The sequence below is a fragment of the Nicotiana sylvestris genome, chromosome 4 (assembly GCF_000393655.2).
Source record: "Nicotiana sylvestris chromosome 4, ASM39365v2, whole genome shotgun sequence".
In the NCBI taxonomy this organism is placed as follows: Eukaryota; Viridiplantae; Streptophyta; class Magnoliopsida; order Solanales; family Solanaceae; genus Nicotiana; species Nicotiana sylvestris.
The window spans coordinates 124659002-124676480 of record NC_091060.1 but is presented as its reverse complement, the minus strand read 5'-3'; the positions used below and the strand labels follow the sequence as shown (position 1 = coordinate 124676480).

The 17479-nt window shown below is 40.4% G+C and overlaps 1 protein-coding gene across 1 annotated transcript; it reads left to right on the top strand.

Moving 5' to 3' along the window:
• The first annotated feature begins 9935 nt into the window (after positions 1–9935).
• Positions 9936–11609, top strand: LOC138890111 (uncharacterized). Its single transcript, XM_070173470.1, has one exon. The coding sequence runs from the start codon at positions 9936–9938 to the stop codon at positions 11607–11609; it is 1674 nt and encodes a 557-aa protein (XP_070029571.1).
• Positions 11610–17479: the final 5870 nt, after the last annotated feature.

Genomic DNA, 17479 nt, shown 5'->3' with positions numbered 1-17479 from the left:
ATATGATGTTGAATATGCAATTACAAGAATGAAACAAGTTGTCACGTATTTGCACGTTCATAAAGTAATGATTACAATAATTGCTCATAATTACAATGGCATTGAAGGAAAGCGGTAAAAGAAAGCATTAAAGAAAAGAAACAAAGAGACAAGTCAGTTTCATAACAGAAAAGAGGTAAAGACATTAAATAAAGGTAATAAAGAAGCTGTGAGGTCACAAGTAACATGAGATGGTAAAAGCCTAAAGAAGTCCCTAGCAGAGTCGCCATGTTGTCGCGCCCCCTTTTTCTAAAAGCGAAATTGGGTTCATGACATTTCGGAGGAAACCTCGTTCCCTCTTGAGAATTGGGTTTTTTGGGTTGAAGTGTCGCCACCTAATGATTAAAGTGCATTAGGACGCTAAAGAAGAGTTCGAGTTGGAAAACAAGAGTTCGGTTAAGGGCTAGAAATTATCTCGAGGGGAAGGTGTTAGGCACCCCCTAAGATCCACTAGTGTGGTTCCCGGCCATGTTACAATTGTGACTTTAACTAACAAGTAAGCAAATAAAGGTCTCAAATAGAAGGGGATTTACACATAATGTTGCAAGTGAATTGAAAGTTTTAAGAAAGATAAAGAAAACAGAAATCTTAAGCAAATAGTCGGGACAATTAAAAAGGGATAACAAGTAAAGGGGAAGGGGTCCTAGGTTTACAAATAATATGGATCACATCAATGCAATACCCGGTAATCACTCCTCAAAAGAGGGGCTACACTTGGTATTAACGCACCGGTCATCATATCCATATCTACCCTTTCCCACCCCGTCAAGGTATTAAATGCGGAATAGTGTCGTTACTTATTGCATGCTATTACCCGTCCCGATCCTATCAGTCCCGGAGGCATTTGGGACTACTAGTCCTAAAGGGAGGGTGGTTGGGGCTTTTCAGAGTTTTAAAGGGACAAAATTATAATGCGACAAACAAAACACATAAGCTAGTAGGGAGAAACAAATAACAGTTTAAGGCCTCAAACATGCCTCCTCACTTAAAGGAGCAAATTATTTAGAATGACTTCAAATACTGGTTATAGTCTGAATTAAAGCGTTAGGACATACTGCTTAATCACATATTTCTCAGATGAGGAGCCCGAATTAGGCCTTGTCTGGTTGCAATTTATTAAAACTGACACAGTTAAACAATTACCTACTGCTTGACTAAGCGGAAATATACTGATTTTAAGGAAGGGTTACTGATTTTAAAACCAATTAAATTCTGCAGATATCAAACAAACATTACTATTGTTTTTAGACTTATAGATAAAATAGACGAATCAGATTCAGACGGTTGCTCCTATAGGCATGATTTCTAAGCGTTATTGATTTTAAAACGATTATGTAAGTGCAGGAGCCGTATAGACATGGTATCTAGAATGAAGTTGATTATTATTAAACCTATGATTGTTTGCCTAGAGATAGATAAATATGCAGAAATGCAGAAACAAAACTATAGTCATGATTTCTATATGCAGAAACTTATAGGTATGGTTTCTAATGTAGTAATGAAACAACTTATAGGCAAGATTTCTACGTGTGATGCATAACTTATAGGCAGAATTTCGAAATGCATAAGTGCAAAAACTTATACATGATTTCTATATGCAGAAACTTATAGGCATGGGTTCTAATGTAATAATGAGACGACTTATAGGCAGAAGTACTATATGATATGCATAAATGCAGAATTTGTAAATAGTAATCTCTATGAGCATGATGTCTACCCATATGCATACATAAATGACCCTCCCCTTTTCACTAGAACCCCATATTTATTACAAATTATTACATTCCCGAATGAATAAAAAAAAAACATCAGAACTTCCAGCCGCAACCAAACATCCTAATTCAGACTCAAGGTAAAACAATATGAGATAAACCAATTTCTAGGATCCGTTTTCCAAAAAGCCTTTCCCTTATTTAGGATGTGTCAAAGTTCCCAAGAGTTTCAAAGGGACTCAGGGTAGTGCTTACACCCCAAACACATTGCAGAATTAGATTATAGTGCAGTGTGGAAGAGTCAGCCCTCAAATATCCAAGTTTAGAGGGAACTCAGGGTCCCAAAGCATGGCTCATAAGAGGGGGACAAAACATAGAATCTAAGAGTAAGTGTATGTGCATAGAGGGGAATTAGGGAAGGCCATGATGGTTTGGACCTGGGCAGTAATTTGGATACTGCCAGTCCATGAACCTTAACTCAAACACATAGAAGGGAATAGGGGTAGGGATTCATAACAGAAAATAGATGTAAGGAAAGAACACACATAGTTAACATTAATCATGAACAACAAAGTAAACAGGATTGCAGGAAACTGTAAATTAACACATAGGGGTAAGGCAGGAAAGCTAAATTAGAACATACCAGTTTCAGGGAAAACAAACAAGTAAAAGTAGTCTTGAAAAAGCCAAGTTGCAAGCAAAAGTTCCAAGAGATCCCAGAAAAGAGCAGAATGTTGTAAGAGTATTGAACTCAAAGCAATAAAGTGTGTAAGTAAGTTGAAAGTATTGATCTAAAAGTTTGAGGTATTGAACTTGAAGTCGTCCTAAAAGTGCAGAAGGGTAGTCCCTTTTATAGTGTAGAGAAACAAGTAAGAAATGCAAGGAAATATCATTGAAATCAATCTCCCTTTGGTTAAGGGATTCTGATCAATGGGTAAAATCCAGTTAAGGAAATAAATTTTAATTAAAACCTTTCAAAGTAGCATAAAAGGGGTAAATGCATAGAAGTTATTTAAGGAAAACCATCAATGGTACACGGTTTGTGCCAAATATGGCAAGGGAATCAATCAAACAACCATGAAACTAAAATTACAGGTTCAGTTTGAATGAACCAAGTCAAGAAAGGTAAAGGAGGTTTAATCGAAGAAAAATCAGTGACAATTCGTCAACCTTATTAAAAGGATTTCAGAATCAATCAATTAGTTGGTAAAAACCTTTTGAAAGAGAAATTTCACATATATAAAGCATACCAATCAAACGAAAAGAATCGTCTGGTTACTCAAAAAAAGAGTCTAACATTGAAAGCCTTAGAGTTACAAACAAAAGGGAATCGATATCAGTTACAGACTCATAGTGAGTCTGAAAGCCTAGGGTCCCAAAGTGGAACCCTAATATCACTTGCCAAAGAAACCCCCAAATCCCAGGGTTTCAAATTGAGTCAGACATAGAGGTGAGAGAATAGGTCATTGAAAGACTTTATGAGAAACAAACATGATAGAAAGAACTGATTCAAGGTCATGAGAACATGTTTGAGAAAACTCGGAGTTTAAACAAGTTCAGAAGAAAGAGATGATATGAGCTTAAACAAAAGCCGGTGAAATATGTTTAGCAAGAACACAAACAGAGCTAAATAAAGTGAACAAAATCAAAGAACTCAACCATAAACACATATAGCAAAGCACAGGAATAACAACAAAAAGTAGAAGAATTTTGCATAATAGAAAGGAAACAAGAGAGCAAACTCAAGCATAGCAGAAAAGAAAGCATACGAGTATAACATAGGTAAACACACATGAAGAAATAACAGAAAGAATCGGAAAGATATTTGAAAAAACTTTTTTAGAAACCCTAAAATTGAAATTGAGCGATTTTGAAAAAGAAATTTGGGGAAAAACCTTTTAAAATGTCAAGTAATGCCCAGACATATCACAGATCTAAAAACAATAGGCGAGTACAGAACCTCAGATGGCTTAGAGTTGCGGAGAAAACCTTAGAAATGAGAAAGGTCTTGAGGAAAGTCAGATCCTGAGTCTAAAAGACTCATATTGCTTGAACATGCCGGGGTAATGGCCGGAGAAGCCATAGATCTACAGATCTGAGAAGGATCTAAAGAGAGACATTGAAGTCGGGCTTCAAAACCTTGAATAGCTTAGGTCTGATGGTGAGAAAGGATGAGTACAGACCGTCCATGGCCGGAGACGCCATGGATTCCGGTGGAAACATGGTGAGATAAGGTGGGAAACAATTAGGGTTTTGGAGAGGCTCGAGAGAGTTTGAGAGACGAAGAGGCTACAAAGGAGGCATCTCAGGTGAAATGAATTAGGTTAAGGGGGGTTTGGGAATTAAAAAAGGAAAGAGGAGTTTATGGCCGTTGATCAAAAATGATCAACCACCTGGATCAAAGGGAAGTCGGGTGGGTTTTTTAAATCGGGTAAGGGTTCAGGTAATTTAGGAATTGGGCTGGTTTAATTTGGGGCGGAATTGGGGTCAATTTAAGGTTAAAATTGAAAGGAAATGAGGCTGTAATTGAAATAGAAATGGGCTAAATGTTAAATAGCCAATTTTCCCCTTTTTATTTTATAAAAATAGTAATAATGATTTTAAAAGTAAATTAAAAACACTGAGTCAACAAATACTATATAAATATTAATCTAAAAATACTGGAAATAATTTTATAATTATAAAATGCTATTAATCGTAAAATAGGCTATAATTGCAATTATATGCAATTTAGCTTCCAATAAATTTGTAAAAATATATAAAAATCACCTTAATTATATTTGGTGTAAATATCAGAATAAAAATAAATCATTCACCAAAATGATAGTCTTGGGAATAATTATTAGATTTTGTACTGCTGAAATAGACAATAAATTGATTTTAAAATCTTAAAAATTAGGAAAAAATACCAAAACTCTTGGGCATGGTTATATATGTATGTACATGCTATTTTGAAAGCACTTTGTATTTAAAAATATATAGGGAAAAATTGGGTATCAACAGGAACAAGTTTGAATGATGTTATGGGATATGTTGGCATGTTTGGTTGAGGTCCCGAGGGCCTCAGGTGAGTTTCGGGTGGTTGAACAGATCATTTCAAGTTGAAAAAGATTGCAGAAAATCTGATGTGAGTGTTGTAAACTTTTGGCCTTCACGTTCGCGAGTGGGCCCTCGCGTTCGCAAAGGGTCAGGATGAGAGGCTGGAGGTTTGACCTTCGCATTCGCGATGGGAGTCCTGCGTTCGCAAAGGGGTGGGGTCAGTGAGCTTCGCATTCATGATGGTTTGTGAGGCTAAATCTTTGCGTTCGTGTGAAGGGCGTCGCGTCCACAATGAAGGAAAAGTGGTCAACTCAAATTTTTGCTTCGCGAACGTGAGGCGTTGACTGCATTCCCGAAGGATTTTTAAGTGCTGGGCAGAATGTTTTAAAAGACCAATTCCGCAATTTTGGGTCTTAGTTCCTCCATTTTTGGGCGATTTTATACCTTTTTGAAGAGGGAATCAATGGGGAACACTTGAAGGTAAAATTTATGGACTTAATACTCAATCCTAATGTGTTTTCTACCTAATTAATCATGGAATTTGTAGAATTTAAGCCTACATATTGTAGAACTTGGGCTTGTAATTGGAGACCTAAAATTAGGGATTTGAGGGGTCATTTGTGGTTGGAGTTTGTACTTTTGATATGAATGAAATCGGGGAGTGATAAGGAGTTTATTGATGTAATTTTTATCGGATTACGAGATGTGGACTGGGGGGTCGGGTTTGGTCAATTTCGGGATTGGTGTTGTAATTTGATTACTTTCGAGTGGGCTTTGTTCCCTTAGCATATTTTGAGGGCTGTGTACTGATTTTGGTTAGATTTGGAGCATCCAGAGGCCGATTCGAGAGGCAAAGGCATCGCGGGCTAGAGTTTGGACCGGATAGGGGTGAGTAATGATTGTAAATATTGTCCTGAGGGTATGAAACCCCAGATTTCACATCGTTGTGCTATATTGAGGTGACACACATGCTAGATGATGAGCGTGGGGTCATGCACCATTGGGGATTGTGACTTAGTCCATCCCGTATAACTGTTTAACTGCGTATTTGATTGAAAACTATTTGCTATAATCATGTCTTAGGCTGAATGCCATATTTGGGCCTCGTGCCAACTATTTTGAACCCTTAGGAAATTTTTACTACTATTCCTCACTATTTGGCTTTATACTTGTACTCAATCATGCTATATTCAACTGTTTTCATAACTCAGCCATTTTTACTCTATTTTGACATCTTAAATGATATTTTGAGCTGAGCATCATATTTTACTGCGCTTGCATGGCTTTTAGAGATTTCTGACTGAGTAGGGCTGAGGGCTTGTGTTGTGAGGTTATTAGGTGATCGGGCTGCGCGCTATAGTAGTATTGAGCTGATTCATGATTATGAGGCCGAGGGCCTGAGTTGTACGCCACAAGATGGCTTGATATGAGGCCGAGAGCCTGTTTGATTATGCCACGAGATGGCTTGATATTGTGCTTGGGCCGTAAGGTGTCCCTCCCGTAGTCTGTACACCCTAGTGAGCACGGGTACCCAGTTTGTGATGTGATATAACCCGAGGGGCTGATGTTGTTTCTTATTATTGCCCGAGGGGCGAATTCGAGTGATTTTGAGATAGCCCGAGGGCTGATTCTGTTGGCCTTTTTCTCGAGGGGCTAATTTATGTGTCTATCTTTTCTCATTGCTTTTCTTTCACTCGTTTAATTGCTAAAAGATGTTTTAAAGAGGTTTCTACTGAACTGAGGTGTTTTGTACAAAACAATCTTTGTAGCATTTTGTTGTGTTTTACGTTTTTTGTTATCCCTTAGGTGCCTTTACTTTTATTACTGACTGAGTTGGCATACTCACATTACTCCCTGCACCCTGTTTGCAGATTCAGGAGCCTCGGGTCTTGCTAGCGAGGGTTGATTGCATCCAGCAGCCTATCCGGAGTTCACTAGATAGCTGCTCGACGTTCGCAGCCCAGTGCTTCTCCTTCCTATATTTATTTTCATTTGTATTGGATTTGAAGTAGACTATATAGACTCTCCCTACTTTTAGACGATTGTTTAGATGCTCATGACTGGTGACACCCCGATGTCGGGCTATATCTATTTTCGCACTTGTTCTATTTCACTTAATTTTGTGATTTATTACTTATTAATGACTTAAATTGAATTATTATAATTGTTTAAATGGATTAGGGATTTGTGTCGGCTGGCCTTGTTTCACGATAGGCGCCATCATGACCGGGTCCGGGCTTAGGGTCGTGACAAGTTGGTATTAGAGCCTAGGTTACATAGGTTTCACGAGTCATGAGCAAGATTAGTAGAGTCTCGCGGATCGGTACAGGGGCGTCTGTATCTATCCTCGAGAGGCTGCATAGCCTTTAGGACAAACTTCATATTCTTGAAATTCTTGTCGTGCGAATCTTTTGATCCGAGTACTAAACTTCTATTAGTCTATTCTCTCACAGGTGGTGAGAACACAAGCGACTGGTCAGGATGGACGACCACCAGTACCACCAGTTGTAGCCACCAAAGGCCGAGGACGCAGTCCAGGTCGCTGATGTGCCGGAGAATTTCGGCGCATTTGATACAAATTGCTTAGATCTAGCTTGTTTTAGATGAAATTATCTTTTATACTTATGTAATTTTAATGTTTTTGCAGTGTATGAGGTTTAAGGACTTAGGAGCATGGAAATGAAATCAAAAAGCCACAAAAAGTCAAGAAAAGAGCAAAAAGGCATCACAAATGTGGATATGCGATCATAAATCCAACATGCGAGCCGTAGAATGCACAAGGGAATCGCAAACCACAACAGATTTCTGGGCAAAGTCCAGTGCATGAAATGTGGTCCAATCTGTGATCGCATAACCTGTTTGCGAGCCACATAATGGACCGCAAATTCAATATGAAGATTGTTTAAGGTAGAAAATGCGACACGAAATGTGATCGCATAACTGCAATGCAGACCTCAAAACATCAATGCGATGAAGGCCAAGAATCTAGAGTTTTAAGATGCGATGGTTATGTCAAGAATGCGGACCGCATGTCTGTTATGCGACAAATATGCGGTCGCATATTTAACTGGAAAGGGTATTTTTGTCCAAATATTTTGCCGATTTTTGACCCACTATAAATAGATTTATTGGGGTTTTGTGGGGGCGTCTTGTCTGATTTTGGAGCTACAATACAAGGCTTTAATATTCCTCACTTTTGGAAGCTTTTAGGTCAAGAATCTTTTACTTTGTAAGATTTATGACATTAAATATTCTCTTTCTTTTGTATTTTATTATGTGTAGCTAACTTTAAATACTAAGGTTGTGGACCCTAAATGGCTGTTATGTTAATGGGTGTTTAACATTGAAAGTATGTATAATGGTTGGTTGATATTTATTTACTTCTCATTCTTCACTTATTGTTGGTGGTTGCAAACATTAACAAGTGCCATTAAATTCTTACTTTGCTTGAGAAAGTGGGTTGGAATTTGGTAGAAGTAAATATCAAAGACTCAAGGCTTTAAACCTTGTTTAATAGAATCGCTTAGGAATAAGTGAGTTTTATTTGGCATATATTGATTATTCTTAATTGCAACTCTTTTATAGTTGGAAAAATCGTAAAGAGGAAATACTACCCAACTACTGGAAAATATTTGATAGTCATTTAGAAATCATTTGCATATCAAAAAGAACCTTCCATTAGAAATATATTATATTAACACCGATAGCCTTACACTTCATTAATGGGGATACAAGCTTGGTTTCTTTAATCAAATTATTTACATTCTCAATATCGCAGTTGGTTATTTCTTCAGACCAAACTCAATTCATACTCTTGTTACCATTAACCGAATAGAATTACACCTTTAGTCAAGTAACACACTATTTGAGTAACCTTTTTACACCTATTCCCTGTGGGATTCGACCCCAACCTTGTTAGGTTATATATATGACACCGACCACCTTACACTATTTAATTAAAGTGTAATTTGAGCGTATCAAATTTTGGCATCGTTTCCGGGGAATACGATTTTGAAATTACTAATTAATGTGTGGTTCACTCTATGTCTTATTCTATTCCATCACACTTTGCTTGTTTTGCTTGGTTTTGATAGGAAAACATGGCCGAATATGAAGAAGAAATGGAGGCGGAAATGGAAGAAAATCCTTTTGCGGACATAGAGGAGTATATTGAGGATACTAATGCTATTGCATCAGGAATTCTATTGATGATGATCCGACACAACATCTTAGAAACTTCTTGGGTGTGTGTGCAATGTATAAGCAGAACCACGTCTCGGATGATGCTCTAAGGTTGAGGTGCTTCAAATACTCACTAGATGGGGACGCAAGGAAATGGCTTCAAAATTTGCCACCAAACTCCAATCATTCTTGGCTTGAACTTGTCCGGGCATTCTTAGCTAAATGGTTCCCGCAAAGTAAGAAGTCTATGCTCCGGGATAAAATTTTCTTTTTCAAGCAGGTACCAGGAGGACATCTACATGAGGCATGGGATCGGTTCAAGTGATATTTGGTGAGGTCTCCCAACCATGGTTTTCCGGATTCTATCTTGTTGGAAAAATTCTACATGGGCTTGGATCCTATGAAACAATCTATAGCCAAGAATGCAGCTGATGGATTTTCATGGACAAATCATTCGCAAGGGTCACACATTTACTTGACAAAATGGCAAAGCATAATCAAGCATGGCACTTAGAGGACACCACAGGTGGAATTGCATATGGGTCTCCTTCCTTGACCACCATGATCAAGGCAAACCAAAAAAGGGATCAAGTGATTGCAGGGCTTGCCACAAATGTCAATATGTTGACAAAGATGTTCACAGAAAGCCAAACGAAGAAAGTAAATGTGGTGGAAGATGTGCAACCCTTATCAAATGAGGACTTTGAGGAGGCAAACTATGTCAAAAACTCTCAAGGTGGATATCAAAGGCAACAATACCAAGGTCAAGGACAACAAAATCAATGTAGGCCTCACCCGCGAGGGCAATCCAACCAATAGTGGAGAAATGACCAAGGTGGCTCAAATCAAGGTAATTGGAACAACTACAACAACAACTTCCCAAATCAGAGTTCAAACCCTTATGTTCCTCCAAATGGTCAATACTCAAATCAAGATTCCTCAAGTGAGTCTAAGTTGGAAAGCATGCTTGAACGGGTATTGCAAAATCAAGAGAGGTCAGACACATCTATGAGGAATATGATTGAGCTTGTTGGTTCTCATACCGCATCCATTCAGAAATTGGAGATGCAAATCAGAGAACTCTCTAGGGAACAAAATTCGAAGCAAAAAGGAACACTTCCAAGTGACACAATCGCGGACCCCAAGGGTAGTGGGAGTGGTACAACTTCTCATGTTATGGCGATTACTACTCGGAGTGGGAAGGTACTACAAGGAGGGAGTGAACTAGTGGTTGAAGTTCAAGAGTCCGAACATGAAGTTGAGGTTGAAAAGCAAAGGGTTGTTGAAGTTGAAAAGGTTCCGGAAGAGTTGAAAGTGCAACAAGAAAACCGAGGCGAGTTAAAGGAAAAGGTAAAAGAGACACCAAAAATTCTACCACCTATTCCTAGACCTCCTCCCCCATTCCCTCAAAGACTTGCTAGGAAAGTTGATGATAGCAAACTCGAAAAGTTCTATGACATTCTCGAGCAATTTTTGGTGAATATTACATTTGTGGAATCATTTCAAGAGATGCCGGGTTTTTCTAAATATTTGAAAGATTTGATTACCAAGAAGAGAACCACCAAAAATGAAGTGGTGAATGTGACTCACCGGGTTAGTTCCATCATTGCAACATCTACCGTTCAAAATAAAAAAGACCCGGGAGCTTTTACCATTCCTTGTACTATTGGGGCATATGACTTTGCAAAAGCCTTTTGTGATAATGGGGCTAGCATAAACTTGATGCCTCTTTCCATTTACAAGCAAGCAGGGTTGGGTATGCTAAGGCCCACAAGCACGAGATTGCAAAAGGCTGATCTTTCCATAAAGAGACTGGTGGGAATTGTTGATGATGTGCTTGTTAAAGTGGCAAAGTTTCGTTTACCCGCCGATTTTGTAATCCTTGATTGTAAGGTTGACAAAGAGATCCCTATCATTTTGGGGAGACCATTCCTAGCCACAGGAAGATCATTAATGGATTCGGAACAGAATGAGATCAAATTTCGTGCGAGTGATGAAGAGGTCAAATTCCAAGAAAGCAAGGGTATGAAACTACCACATGAATATGAGAGTATCTTGGTGATTGATGTTATTGATGAAGTGGAAGATGCGGTTGAAATGAAGATGGAAGAACAATGCCTAGGTGAGGCATTGGCGGCTATTTTGGTGAACTTTGATGGTGAAGATATGGAAGGATATATGGAATCGGTAAATGCATTGGAGGGGCTTGGGTCCTACACTTATGCTTCGGCAAATCTCTCTCTTGACTTGGAGAATAGAGTCACTCCTCCCACAAAACCTTCTATTATTGAGCCACTGCAGCAAGAGCTCAAACCACTTCCACCATACTTGAGGTATAAATTTCTTGGCTTAAATGATACTTTACCGGTAATCATTTCTTCGTTGTTGAATGATGTGCAGTTAGAACAATTGTTGGAAGTCTTGAAGGAGCATAGGAAAGCTATTGGATGGACAATTGCGGACATCCGAGGGATTCTCCCCGGAATTTGCGAACACAAGATCCAATTGGAGAGTGAGACGAAACCATGTATGGAACATCAACGACGGTTGAACCCGTCCATGCAAGAGGTGGTAAAGAAAGAAATCATCAAGTGGTTGGATGCCAAGGTAGTCTACCCCATTGCCGATAGTTCTTAGGTGAGCCTGATGCAATGTGTGCCAAAAAAGGGAGGCATAACCGTGGTTGAAAATGATAAAAATGAGCTCATCCCAACAAGAACAGTGACCGGATGGAGGGTGTGCATTGATTAACGGAAGCTCAACAGTGCCACATGCAAAGACCATTTCCCTATGCCTTTTATTGATCAAATGCTTGATCGGCTAGCGAGAAGGTCATTCTATTGCTTTCTTGATGGATATTCCGGGTACAACCAAATCAACATCGCATTGGAGGATCAAGAGATGACAACATTCACTTTCCCTTATGGGACTCCGGCTACTTTTCAAAGATGTATGATGTCCATTTTCCCCGACATGGTGGAGGATTTTCTAGAGATTTTCATGGCTGACTTCTCAGTAGTAGATGCCTCTTTTGAGCATTGTCTTAACAATCTTAGACAAGTGCTTAAGAGATGTGAAGAGAATAACCTTGTACTCAATTGGGAGAAATGCCATTTCATGGTGGATGAAGGTTATTGGGGCATAAAATTTCAAAACATGGCATAGAGGTTGACCGGGCTAAGATCGAGATTATTTCCAAGCTTCCTCCACCTACTTCTGTTAAAGGTGTTCGAAATTTCTTGGGGCATGACGGGTTCTATAGGCGTTTCATCAAGGATTTTTCCTAGATTGCAAATCCTATGTGCAAACTCCTTGAGAAAGATGCCAAATTTGTGTTTGACGAGAAATGCCTCAAAGCCTTTGAGGAATTGAAGCAAAGGCTCACCATGACACCTATTATTGTCACACCCGATTTGTCTCTTCCTTTCGAGCTCATATGTGACTCTAGTGGTGTAGCTATTGGAGCAATGCTTGGCCAAAGTCACAACAAGGTTCTCCACCCGGTCTATTATGCAAGCAAGACACTCAATGTAGCGCAAATGAATTAAACAGTGACTGAGCAAGAACTTCTTGCCATTGTCTATGCCTTTGAGAAGTTCTGGGCTTATTTGTCGGGATCCAAGGTGGTAGTATACACAGATCATACTGCTCTTTGCTTTCTCATGGCAAAGAAGGATGCAAAGCCTTGGTTGATTCGATGGGTCTTGTTTTTGTAAGAATTTGACTTCGAGGTCAAGGATCGCAAGGGAACTCAAAATCAAGTAGCAGATCATTTATCAAGGCTTGAAGAGGTAGGGAGTCCATAGGGAGATCTTGAGATCAATGATGCATTCCCGGATAAACACACATTGGCACTCTCTAGCACGTTTTCTCCTTGGTATGCCGATATTGCCAACTACTTGGTTAGTGACCTTATTCCGATGGATTGGAATCCTATCAAAAGAAGAAGTTTTTGAGAGATTGTCGGCAATACTATTGGGAATAACCATTCTTGTTCCATGTTTGTGCTTACAACATCATCAGAAGGTATGTTCCAGAATAAGAGATTATGCCAATTCTAAAGGCATGCCACGACTCACCGGTTGGGGGTCATCTTGGGGGAAATCGAACTGTGGCTAAGGTGCGTGAATGTTGTTACTATTGGCCGTCAATTTATCATGATGCCAATCAAATGGTCAAGGCTTGTGACCAATGTAAAAGGCAAGGATCAATCTCCAAGAGGCATTAAATGCCAATGCACTTTGTGATGGAAATAGAAATCTTCGACGTGTGGGGAATTGCTTTTATGGGTCCCTTTGTAAGCTCTTGTGGGATGAAGTATATCTTGGTGGCTGTGGACTATGTGTCCAAATGGGTTGAAGAAATTGCCTTACCAAACAACGAGGCAAGGAGTGTAATCGCATTCTTAAAGAAGAAATATTCACTTAATTTGGCACTCCTAGGGCCATTCTTAGTGATGGTGGGTCTTATTTCTATAACAAGGCTTTCACAAGACTGCTAGAGAAGTATGGCGTCAAGCATAAGGTGGCCACACCTTATCATCCTCAATCAAGTGGTCAAGTTGAAGTTTCCAACCGGGAGATAAAGAGCATTCTAGCAAAGACCGTCAATGCAAATAGGACCGATTGGTCAAGGAAGCTATATGACACTTTGTGGGCATACCGCATGGCATACAAGACTCCTATTGGCACTTATCCTTATCGGTTAGTCTTCGGCAAAGCTTGTCATCTACCCGTAGAACTGGAACACAAAGCCATGTGGGCTCTGAAGATGTTGAACTTGGATTGGGCTTAAGCTGCAAATTTGAGGTTAACACAACTCAATGAAATGAAGGAATTCCGTTTCCATGCATATAAAAGTGCAGCTTTATATAAAGAAAGGATGAACTTCGTCCACGACTAAAATATCTTGAAGAGGGAGTTCAAGTCAGGTGACTTGGTATTGCTCTTTACTCAAGGCTCAAATTGTTTCCGGGCAAGCTCAAATCAAAATGGTCCGGTCCGTTCAAGGTGGTAAATGTCTCTCCTTTTGGAGCCGTGGAACTAGAATCGGAGGATGGGCTCCGAACCTTCAAAGTGAATGGCCAGCGAGTCAAACACTACTTGGGTACAGATGGAGAAAAATATTTGGTGGAGCAGCTGGCTCTCAAAGATGGACCATGCCCGACCAATGAGTGAATCCAAAGGAACGCCAACTTCGTCGTGCCACGACATTAAATCAAGCGCTTCATGGGAGGCAACCCATGTGTGGTAACACCCTTTTTGGCCTTTAAGTTTTTAATTTTTATTGGATAGATTTAATTGAGTAAATTAAAGTGTGTGTTAGAGTGCAGGGTATGCAAAAGATCATAACAAGGGGTAAGATTGAATGAAAAAGGGAAGAAAAATCACCTTGGGTAGTTTGCTACAAATATGCGGTCGCATTTTCATTATGCGGACCACATTTTGGTCGCAAACCAACACACTGTGTTTGGATAAATTTGGTGGTAAAGATGCGACAAGTTGGTGCACTTTACGAACCGCATTTTCACTATCCGATCACATAGTGCACCACACTTTTGACCCTCCAGCAACTCTATTGATTCCACCGCATAACACTTATGCGGTCGCGTAGTGTGTTATGCGGTGACTTATACACCGCAAATTGGTCAGGTATACCCTTCGTATCTCTTCATTCAAAACGAACAAAAAGATTTTTTTTTAATTATTTGATCAGAAACAAAACAAAACGAAAAAAGAGAAAAGGAACGAAGAAGGCAAAATCGCTAGTGCGTGATTTAATCTTCCAAGTGTGCTCATAAACCCATCACTGGTACATTTTCCTTGTCCCAATTCCATTATTTCCAGCTTTAGTTTGTACATTTGTTCTTGTTTTTGTTTTTCCTGTTGTTGCTTAATGTTTCTTTTTCTTTCCTTCTTCTTATTGATGTTTTGTAGTTAGATATCTGTTCATAATGTGATGTTAGTTATGTAATGTGTTTTGGGGTGCTGGGTAGTAAAATTAGTACCGCCATTGTTGAGGGTTGAGTTGAAATTGTTGGGAACGATGAAGTTTGCAGCTCGCATAATCGAAATGTGATCCGCATTTCTGCCGCATAAGTGAACCCTAGCTGGCTGAGGAAGATGACCACATGTGGTGACTTTGCAATCATATAATTGATATGCAGACCGCAAAGTCACCGCATACTGACACAGAACACACAGTTTAATAACATGCTTTCTGTGACCATTCTGCGATCGCATTTCCCACTTTGCGGTGAATTTGCGATCGCATTTTGTGATTTTGTTTTCTAGGCAATCAGGTATGCGATGGTTATGCGAACCACATAATGGTTATGTGATCGCATAACCTGTCGCATTCTTAACTTTTTCTTGAGATTTTCTGTTTTCTTTCCACTGTTGCCTACCATGTTGCTCACATTCCACTTTTGTGCAGATATGGCTCCAAAGAAACATGAAGCCTCCTCCCAAAAAGGGCATCCTCCAGTCGTCAAAGTCAACAAGCAAAACGTCTGCGTCTAGACCCTACTGTTGCACGTCCCTCCCAGTCTGATGAGGAAGAGACCTTGCTCTATGTTAACCTACAGGCTGAGGCACGAAGGAAACGAGGAGATGACTTCCAGCTTAGGTTTGGGGTCGAAGGGTCCAGGGAGCTTTATAGAGAAGGGTTGAACAAATGAAAAATCCTAGCCAAAAAAGCTGAGTACGAATGGGCTACAAGAGCAGTACCCCCACATCTAGGATAACATTAAGGCAAGGAGATGGGAGAGCTTCACGAAGTTTCCTGATGAATATAATGAAACCATCGTCCTTGAGTTTTATGCCTCCTATGGAGCCTCCAAGACTGCTCATCACAAGCGCAACAACGTTTTCTATTATACTATGCTAGTTCGGGGGATGAGTGTGTTCTGTAGTGATGAGACTATCAATGAATTTTATATCCCTGATTGGAGCTCAGGAACAGCTGAGTACCATACCAAATGGGTAAATAGGGAGAATGAGCGGAGTTGGATAGCATCTGTGATAGCAAAGGGGACCCATGCATGGATCAACCCTGTACACAAAATATATATGGAGGATCTCACAAGAGAGGGTCGATTTTGGCTTATCTTTGTCACTTCTCGCCTAATACCGTCAAGAAATGAGACTGATATAGGCATTGAGAAAGCTCTTCTCGTTGCCTGGATTATGGCGGGAATCAAGATTGATGTGGGTGCTCTTATCTTCCGGGAGTTAGGGATTCGGGCAAACCACGTAGCCTCTTCACTTCCATTCCCCTATTTGATCACAACCCTCTGTAAGGTTGTGAAATTCCCTACCATGCCATACACTGACAAGACAGGGAAGGCGCTAAAGGATATTGATATCACACGCATAAATGATGTTGTTGCTCCCCTAGAGGTTCAGACTCAGGGCTCAGTTGATGTAGAGCCTTCAGATTCCCAAGCTCCTATGTCCCCTCAGGTTCCAGTTGCATCCACTTCTACCTCACAGCCTGCCTGTCAGTCCACCATTGCTCAGCCTTCTACTACGCTGCCAGCCATTTCAAGGCTTGGTCTCATAGCTCAGCATACCAATGCTAAAGTAGACCAGCTTCTGAAGAACTTGCCCACTCTCATCAGAAAGGCTTTGACGCCTATACAGTCCTCAGTGACAACACTCCAACAACAACAAACAACTTATGGGGATCACCTGCAACAACTTGAGTTGAGGGTAGACAAGATAGAGCGAGGCGAGGTTAGTGACTTGCCTAGGCTCCGGGAGGAAGTTTCCACTATAAAGACTGAGCTCCACAAGATGCAGACTTTGGAGTTCGATCTTTCATCCTTCTTTCCCAAGGAAGGTGAGGAGGGAGTAGATGCAGCAAAACCAGGCTTGGGCCTTGACTTCTCCACTCTGATGACAAATATTACATCCCAAACTGTCGAGGCTTCCCAGCCTCCATCTCCTCTTGCACATATTGAGATTCATTCCGAGGAGGATTCTGGACATTCTACAGAGTATGGGGGTGAGGGGCAGATGAGGGAGAAGATGGGGAGGATTCATGGTCCATGGAGGATGATGACCCTCAAGATAAGGGCAAGCAGATTGCTGCATCTATAGTTGAGGACGAGGAACAAGCAGCAATTCAGATAGCAATACAACATTCGCTAGAAGATATGGTGCCCCTGCAGATCCATCGGCCACTCAACCATCAGCGGGCGAGGCTAGAAGATCACAAGCCCCAGCTCCGATATTGGGTAAGCCAGATATCCCTCCTCCATTAGTGGAGGTAACTCCTCAGGCCGAGATCTCGTCGGTCTCAACTTCAGCATCAGAGGGTGACCCCACCATCACTCAGCCGGCTTCCCACTCCTATAGCGCTTAGTGCGCCTCAGAGAGCCCCTAAACTCTATTTTAGGTTCTTATGCATTGGGGACAATGCATGCTTTTTAGTTGGGGGTGGTAGCCTCATATATATTTTTGTGAAATTGGCAACCATTGTACATGTTTATGTTTTTGTGCTAT

What these genes read in the sequence shown, in the direction of transcription:
- LOC138890111 (XM_070173470.1), top strand. Translation starts at nt 9,936, where the DNA reads ATGCTTGAACGGGTATTGCAAAATCAAGAGAGGTCAGACACATCTATG.